Source organism: Papaver somniferum, chromosome 9 (assembly GCF_003573695.1).
Source record: "Papaver somniferum cultivar HN1 chromosome 9, ASM357369v1, whole genome shotgun sequence".
Taxonomy (NCBI): Eukaryota; Viridiplantae; Streptophyta; class Magnoliopsida; order Ranunculales; family Papaveraceae; genus Papaver; species Papaver somniferum.
Window position 1 is genome coordinate 174,313,955 of NC_039366.1, and position 9,173 is coordinate 174,323,127.

The following is a 9,173-nucleotide window of genomic DNA, read 5'->3' on the forward strand; positions in this document are numbered from 1 at the left end:
AAGATAATACGAGTGACAACAAACTTAAAAGCTTTGTTCAAAATTTTTAACTCGATACCTCATCCTTCTCATTTATTTTTTAAGCTTTAAATATCCGAGAATCAACTAGGCTTAGGGTGCATGTGGATGTCATTTCCAGTACAAAGTAGGATTCTCATATTCCGCTAATGCGGATCGATATTTAAAACAGCTAGCCAATAGTCTCTGTAAATAAGCTAGCCTTAACATCTACGCATAGATCTGTACCGACTGAAAATAGTGGGGTCATACACCATTTTGCATTACTCCCCTAGGTCAGACAGCATACCTATAACTATTTCGAGCATTTGCAAAAATGTTTACCAAAATCGGCAAATTGTTCATATAGTGGCGAATTTAGTGAGGTTTTAATAAATGTCTTAGACTAGGTGTCTAAATTGAATCAAATTGACATGGAAGCCATTGTTTGAAACCGTAACATAAGTGGTTAATAAACCACGGAGTGCAATATCAATACAGCATTATTACATTTCGTTTGTTCCAAACACTGATATGAACAGCAGTAGCCACACAATCATACTCATAATGCCTGAGATAACAAGCTGACCGGAAGAAGAAGGCAAAATAACTAAATAAATATCAGCTGCCATAGCAAAGCAGAAAACTGGACGATTAAAAGAGACATTACTTCCTTCCGCAACCAAAATACACTTGCCACTTCCATCCAAGTAATCAGTTTGTTTTCCTTATCTTTTCAGTTACAATTTGGTTGGATCATCCAGTGGAGAAAGAAAATATCTCCACCCCAAAAAAGACTGATAGTATTCTGCTCTACATGAACTACACATACAAATACTCCACATCAAGAATCCTGGGGAGCTTCAAATCGTGTTGGAGTGTCGATACCCATCATACAACAAAGTCCTGATATGAGGATTATCAGCAAAACAATGGCCTGAAAAACCACGGAGTGGAATGAAAACAATAACAAGTTAGGTTACAAAGGAACTTGCAACTAAAAGAACTGAACTTATCGGGCAAAACAACTGATATGATGGTACAAGAGAGACACCAATTAGAGGCATATTTAATCCCCGCACGGGATGTGGCAAAACAAGAAACAAATAAATTCAACTCTCCCTAGAACAAATCCCACTTGGGACATTTTTAACCTGAAATATGGGCTGAGTAGGGCTCGACCAGTTTATCTAGGTTCAACTTCTAATCTGAGACAACTACCACCCTCAGTACTGTAAGACTTGGTCACGGCAAGACGCTTGATGAAACTAAGTTCTATAGTACATAGAAAATAGCAACTAAATAAAAGGGGCAACACAGACTTACAACAAATAATCCTTCTAAAAGTGATGATTTAATCTGGCAAACTGCATCACAGTATGTGGCTTTCTGTGAACCATTTCCAACGCTACCCTCAGCAAGAAACCTATCCAGTTCCCTGTAAGAAGGGTATGATACCAACCCAGATGGATCTGAAGCATACAGAACTGTGTATGATGCACCCAACTTTTTCAAAGCACTGACAAGGCTTGACAAGATTTGACCTGCATTAGGAGCCAGCCATAATGAGCATTCCTTGAAAGATAATGAAATATATCCAAGAGCTTTGAGGCTAAAACCATATTCCAAATAAAAATGTCACATAGTAACTCAAAATTACCTTCAGACCATGTCTGGTCAAGTTTCTCCGAAGAGAGGGACCCTCCGTTACAAAGAACAACCATCTCTGTTTGCCCGTTCTGCCTGTTTTCCATCCTTGAGATAAGATAATCCTGTTGATGAGAAGCTTCAGATAACAAGTGAAACAGGAATCTTATAAATCTTGTAGCAATCATATTCATTTGTTAGCGTTAACTTACATAGACTGAGTCCATATCTGAAAGTTTCCTGTATTTGTCATCGTCAACTGAACATGACTCAAGGAGAGCGATATTATCTTTTATTCCCAAGCCATTTGGACAAGCTTCTGCAAACCCTGAAAGCAATGAACTCTCCATTGCCTCTTTCATTTGCGACGCAGCTACATACGGAAACGCCCTGGAAAAGTTGGAGCTCTCGAACGAAACCTGCTTAAAAAGAAATGACTCCAGCAATTAAACTCACATCCTTACTTTATATCCCTTCCAAGTATTTTTTTTCCAAGAGACTAAATTTTAACACAACAAAGAAGCTTAGAATTACTTGGAGCGATTGCATGAGAGTCGAGTCTGCATGTTTGTCTCTAGAAATGTCCAACTGTAACTACAAATGGATAGAGCATATCAGTCATGTTAGTATCTCAAAACATGAATAAAATAGTAACTTGCACGATTCATGTAACACGAAATTCACAAACAGCAGTTTAAGCATTAGCCAAACAAATTGCTAAACATGTCTCATGTTACAGGCAGTCTGAGAAAATTAGACACACAAGACAAATATGATATCAGTTTACACCATATTCTTACAAATCTATGCCAAACAAAGATGTCATTAACTAGTCTGAGAAAATTAGGTATTCCCGAGAATATTAGTCATTCTATAAGTTCCAAAGTTTCCTTCCAGCATAAAATTTATCGGTAGATACATTTTGCAACTAACAGTATGGTATGGAAAACAATTATACGTTGATTTTGTTATTTTGGCATGTAGCACGCCAAGGAAGTTAGCAGGACAACAAAAGTAATGCAGGCACAGCTATAAGTTCCACATAAAGATAATAATCTTCAACATTTAATGAACTACACGTAATCTTTCAGTTGTTGCATACCTCTTTACCAACAAAAACAATTGCAAAGTCCACAGATTGCTGACGGTTTTTCTCTGAACACTATAAAAGAGAATCAGCATGAATTATTGGCGAGTACACCCAACACTGAGGGATAACAAAAACGATGCTTAAATACAGATGAAACAAAACATAAGCAAATTACCAAAAATTTAGACCAGCCTCCTTCGGAGAGGACGGACTTAGCTAAATCTTTCTGTGAGATGGTACGATAATCAACCGATTTCCCCATATCATTATATAAAGATCTGCACAACAACCGATATTTTAAGAAAAAAACTAAGGTAATTGAATTGAGTGCCTTATAACTAAAATTTGTAAAATTCAGCAACTCGAAGTTCATACAATCTGCAATGATGTTTTCATCCCTGTACTGAGTCCTTCAATATTTGTATCAAGCTACTCAAACCCTAAATCAAAATCTAATTTTTTCCATAAGTATAAAATTGGCTTCGCGATATTAGTAATAGCAGGCATTTAACAATTCCGGTCATTACATTCCAGTAAACTGTACCAAAAAAACCTATAATTTAATGTTTCAATAATCTGAAATTAAAGAAAGGAAATCATACTCATGCTGCTGAGAAGACCACAAAAATGCCGGTACTGTGGATGGCAATGTTAATCCAGACGGGATCTGTGCTACAACGAGCAAAATTGCAACGACACAGGCAAAAATTCCCTTCATCTCTTCCCTAGGAATATAAATCGGGTGAGAACAAGCCAAGTAACCTCAATTCAAAGAATTTACAATAAACCCCAATACTATTGAAGCTATGTAGTAAAATACTAGGAGTCATCAAAATTTTCACATGAGATCTGTAATTTTGTACAAAACTAGCTCTAAATTGAGATCCGCAATTTATCAAATTCACATCCTAGAATAACAAAGACGAAACATCAACAAATAAAATACAATCTAGGTCTTCGATAGAAAGATGAAATAGTGATGATTTACCTGAAGAAGAGCAGAGATTTGTACAGATTAGAATCTAGAGTTCACCTTTTGGAGATGATTCTGATCCAATCACAAACTAATAATTGGATTCTTCTCGTTGAAAAAAATACAGAAGACGTTAGTTTTATCTGTGCCGGGAGCAGAAAACCCTTTTGAAGAATTTTCACTCGCGAAATCAAGAGAATGGCTTGGATATTGGATCTGTTTTATTGTGCCACGTGTTTGACTTGAGTTAATTGCATTGAAGTTCACCACTTCAAATGTAGGTGGCCATTACGTTGCCAACGATCCGGACCGGTTCCGGTTCGATTATCTCTGTCCACGATTTGGGCTCTAAAATTGGAAGAACGGAGAACAAAAAGTACTCCATTCTGTTTTTTCTTAGAGCAAGTTTTATGGTGGAATCCAACCTATTCCAAGTGTGGAAAAACCATGGAATGTCAAGTCTAATGGCTTTTAAGTTGGGGTTTTCCACAGAAAATTCAAGCAAGGTTCCAGCGTTTCGTGGAAGGGTTCGTGGAATCCATCTGAACGCCAATAAGAATAGCATTTTTTTTTGTCCGTAGATTTAGGATGAGTTGTTGAAATCTGACGGCTGAGAAAAAAAACACTATTCTTAATAGCGTTTTTTTAGCGCTATTAAGAATAGTGTTTTCACTATTCCACCACTACACTTGCAGTTCCATCCACGGTTCTAAATGCTGAGGTGGCGTGGAAGATGGAACTCTTCCACCATAAGACTTGCTCTTACAAAACTAGACATAAAAACCCATGATGACCAAACTTGTGGTACAAAAAATCCAACCATATTATTTAATAAATAAAAACCATTTGATTAAAAAGTGGCACAAAAACCCCATGTCAAATAATAATGAGTAAATTTAGTTTTTATTATTTTATAAAAATCCAAACATACCCTTTTTATCTTCATTTCTTCTTCTTCTTCTCTCTTTTCTTTTTTCTTCTTTCTTTCGCCTCCTTCTCCCCACCATCATCACCACCAGAAGCAACAAATAGCTCCGCGAAAACCAGAAGCAACACCTCTGTTACCACCATCAGCAACACCTTTGTCTCCTCCGTCTCCTCCACGAACAGATCCGTTTCTTTTTCTTCTATTTTTATGTTCAGATCTATCACCTCCTTTTCGTTCCGCACCACCACCAAATCGACGACCATTTCCAAGACCACCATCACCTCCTCCTTAACTTCTTTAGGGTTTATTTATTCTTCCGTCAACACCATATCATTGTAGAACTTAGAGTTCCAAATCACTTGAAATAGAAGAAAAAAAAGAGGAATTGGATGTCAGTAAAATAACAACAAATCAACATATTGTTTGGTGAATTGGGAATCCGGTGCTCATATCTTCGTCCATTGATTCACTTCTTCAATAGTGGTTGTACAACCACAAACCATGACTTTAATCTGGTACTAATTTCCTACTTGATTTTATACGAGTTGTTGTTGAATTATAATTTTATATGAGTTTCTGTTGAATCCATTTGATTTTTTTTTTTTGAAATTGAGATAAAATTTTGGTCATCTTTGTTAAATCTGTCATTGGGTTTATATTTTTATGATGGTTTGGACCCGATTTTGGTTTTTTTGGGGTTGAATTGATTTTACATTCCAATGAATTTTAGATCTGAATTTGAAGTCATGATTGTTTCAGTTTGATTGATTTGTTGTGTTTAATGATAATTTTGGCTCAAGCACTTACAAGAGATGATGTTTGGGATGTAAACATATACACCAACACAATAGTTCTCTGAAAGTGTTGGAAAAGGCAAATTAAAACACTCATGAGTAAATTTTTGATGAAACCAATTTCGGTTTCATCTAATTTTGGTGAAAGCGATTTTGGTTTCATGTAATTTTATTTTAATTTTTATCGGTGAAACTAACTTTGTTTCATTTTTTTCATCTGCATCAAAAATATATTCCTTTGTCATTGTCGTGTGTAGCTTAATCAAAAGACTCATAAGTGATTTAGGTATAAATGAGAATCCGTTACATGGTTTATATACATGTTATTTTTTTCCTTCTAATTCGCGATCTTGGTTGTGCAAAATTTATCTTTTTACATGTAATGGTTGAATACGTTGTATGAGGAAGCAAGTCAAGTTGCTAACGACGTTGTCCGAAATATAAGAACAGCGGCTTCCTTTAGGTGATGGCTTTGGATAAAAAGAAATGTGAAAGTCCAGTTTAAGATGGTATAAGGCTTGGACTAATTTGTGGGATTGCATTTGATTAATGAGAGCTCGATTTGTGGAGCTTGGAAGGATGTAATTTTTTTTAAGGGTTCCCTCTATAGCTCTCAAAACCGTTCACTGAGATATTATTTATTATATAAAGTTCTTGGAACTATTAAGAATGGTACACATTTATTTAGTTATTCATTTCCACAGTTTGTGTTTCACATGGGAAGTTTATAATTGAAGTGAACCTAAAATTTTCACATTCTTTCTGTTTGGATTGTTGAGTACTTACATATCAAGTGGTACTACAGGGCTGCAGGTTGCTTTCCACAAACAACAATGAATTGCCCAAGAAGCTTAATTGTTATACAACGTTTTCATAGAAACCTGGAAAAAAAAGGTATCACCTGGACTACCTTTGAATTCTTCATCATATATTTAATATCTTTCTTTTTCTTATTTATTTTTGGTACAACCTATTTTGTCGACGAAACCAGTATTGTTGGCAAATTTATGGGATTGTTCTCATTGAAACTCAACTATTTGTTGCTTTCATTTCATCAATTTTGCATCAAGCAATACTGGTCGGTTTACTTTTTGTAGACGAAACCAATTATTGGTGGTACTATGATTTATGATGAAACAAGTTTTGGTGAAACTTTGGTTTCGTCTAATGTTTTTTTATATTTTTGGACGAAACCATTGTTGTTGGTGATAAAATAATTTTGCATTTGAACAAGTTTTGGCTCCAAGATAGAATAAAATGAAATATATACACCATCACAATAGATATATTGTGTTGGAAAAGGAAAATTAAAACACTCAAGAGTAAATTTATGATGAAAGCAATTTTGGTTTCATCTAATTTTAGTGAAACCGATGTTGGTTTCATCTAACTTTGTTTTAACTTTTATTGGTGAAACCAACTTTGTTGGTAATAAATATTTTTCTATTGAATCAAGAATTGGTTTCATCTGAATTTGTTTTATACACCATCACAATTTGATTTTTTCCTAGTTTATTTTGGTTTGGTTTCATCATTGAAGTTGTGTTGGTGAAATGACAATATGTGGAAAAATGATGAAACCTAATTAGGTTTCATCGTATTTTTTTCAGTTGTTGAATATTGATCTCTATGAAACCGATCTTCGATGGTGAGACACAGGTGGATTATTTTTTGTTGAAAGTAGTTTTAGTTGAGGAGGTAATGGTAGTGGTGGTTGTTGTGTTGGTGGTTGTGGCGGCGACGGTGGTGGTAGGTTTCATCTTATTGTGTTTCTTTTATGATGAAACCAAATTTTGGTTTCACCTGATTTTTGCCTAGTTATATTCTGCTTGACTTGAAAGTTGGTGTGTTTGGTTTCATCATTGAAGTTTGTGTTGGTGAAATGACAATATGTGGAAAAATGATGAAACCAATTTCGGTTTCATCTAGTTTTGGTGAAACCAATTTTGGTTTCATCATTTTTTCTGTTTGGTTTCATCATTTTTTTCTCATTTTGTTGAATATTGATCAATGAAATTAATTGTTTGTGGTGGTGGCGGCTGGTTGGTGGTGGTGGTCGGTGATAATGGTGGTGTTGCTCGCCGACGGTGGCCATCGTCGTCAACGGTGGTCTTTGGTGGTTGTCGTCGTCAACGGTGGTCTTTGGTGGTGGTCGGTGGCGGCAGTGGTAGTTGGCGGTGGTGGTGGCGCGGTGGTGGTGGTGGCGGTGGTGGTTGGTGGCGGTGGTGGTCGGCGGCGGCGATGGTGGTCGGCGGCGACGGTGGTGATGGCGGCGGAGCTGGTGGTCGACGACATTGGTGGGCGGCGGCGGTGGTGGTGGGCGGCGGCGATGGTGGTGGTGGGCGATGGTGGTGGGCGTCGGCGGTGGGCGTCGGCGTCGCCGAGCGGTGGTTGTTACGCGGCGGTGGTCAGTGGTGGTGTTGTTGCTGGTGGTTTGTTGTTGGTGGTGATAATATAATAAAATTTAAAGACGGGGTTGATTTTTGTTTTTGTTGGGATGATTTAAATACTAGAAGGGTAATATAGACAGTTTATGTTAAATGGGATTTTTGTAAACAATTTCTTTTGGTAGAGTTTTTGTGCATGGATAGTGATACCTTTGAGGTTATAACTCGCGACCCGTTTTTCTTAAGCTCCCTTCTCTTGTAGAGACTTTGGTTCATGCGTGTGCCTCATCTGTATATAACCAGGGTTTATACCCAAGCCTATAAACAGAGGCTTTTTCCTATCTTTTCCTAATATTACATTGCACTGGTATTGTGAATACTAATTATTTCCTATACACGTGTCACGATCTCGATGGTCGCGCATATAATAATAAAATAGCCCTGGAGATATACGAATACCCGAGAAGCAGGGGATCCCTTCTCGATCTACTTTATCTTATCTCGAAGAAGGATGCATCGACGGAGAGATGAAAATATAGGCCCTAGACTAGGGAGGTGGCAATTGTCGGACGGTCAGAGACAGTTGAGGCGTCTACTCAGCATTAAATGCAATAAAGCTCTACCTTGGCGCGTATTCTCATGCAGGTGGATAAGAACGAGGTGGCATAGTCTAACTGGCGAAGGTACACGGCCAACCAAGGTACAACTTGTACTAAGAATTGGTAATTCTCGAGGGATCGTGGGTAAGCTGAGGTGGTATGATCCAACTAGAAAAGGCATGCGGTCAACGAAGGTACAACTTGTATGGAAGGTACATCAGATCTTGATGGGTCCAAATAAAACAAAGATGTCCTTGACGGGGAAGGAGCTATAAATACTGAGCTTCACTTTCAAAGAAGGGACATGCAATAACTGAGATAGATCTAGAATTAAACTTATACCTCTTTAATGTTTATAACTTAAGTACTTTCATTTCCTTGAGTTCTCTTTATTACTTTGAGAAGCATTTAAGATCTTGTAACCTCATAAAAGCTAATACAAATCATCACTCATTACCCCATGAATATAGACGTAGACGAAAGTCGATCCACGTAATCTCTTGTGTCTCTTGATAACTTTAGTAGCACTCACATTATTATTGTTTTTGTTATCATCATCGAATTTATCTTAATCACCATTTATGTTCTTAGCATTATCAGTTCAACTGAGATATCATTACTACTTACTATTGGATTCTCTGAGTTGTTCATATTATGTATACTCACCGGAAAATTAGTAGTCACAGTTTGGCGCTAGAAACAGGCTCAGCAACTTGAGTTTTTACTATTACTTCATTTTGTTTTCTTGCGAATCTTCT

General features: G+C 36.9%; 1 protein-coding gene across 2 annotated transcripts; it reads right to left on the reverse strand.

Moving 5' to 3' along the window:
• Window positions 1-384: 384 nt before the first annotated feature.
• LOC113310616 lies at window positions 385-3,900 on the reverse strand. Of its 2 annotated transcripts, none has more exons than XM_026559339.1 (9): window positions 3,723-3,900; window positions 3,337-3,459; window positions 2,910-3,012; window positions 2,747-2,806; window positions 2,179-2,232; window positions 1,857-2,063; window positions 1,658-1,769; window positions 1,324-1,541; window positions 385-934 (listed from the first exon to the last, which is right to left on the reverse strand). In XM_026559339.1, exons 2-9 carry the CDS (start codon window positions 3,450-3,452, stop codon window positions 842-844), a joined length of 963 nt encoding a protein of 320 aa, XP_026415124.1. In that variant the 5' UTR covers window positions 3,453-3,459; window positions 3,723-3,900; the 3' UTR covers window positions 385-841. The 2 variants fall into 2 exon arrangements, with proteins under 2 accessions (XP_026415124.1, XP_026415123.1); XM_026559338.1 differs by having other exon boundaries at window positions 2,179-2,238; window positions 3,723-3,899.
• Between the last annotated feature and the right edge of the window lie 5,273 nt (window positions 3,901-9,173).

Bases quoted from the DNA above. Each gene is read 5' to 3' on its own strand.
- LOC113310616 (XM_026559338.1), bottom strand. From the start codon at position 3,452: ATGAAGGGAATTTTTGCCTGTGTCGTTGCAATTTTGCTCGTTGTAGCA. The intron at 2,239-2,746 runs GTATGCAACAAC...ATCCATTTGTAG, and splicing joins TTGTTTTTGTTGGTAAAGAG to TTACAGTTGGACATTTCTAG. The intron at 935-1,323 runs GTAAGTCTGTGT...GTGGTTTTTCAG, and splicing joins TTTTAGAAGGATTATTTGTT to GCCATTGTTTTGCTGATAAT.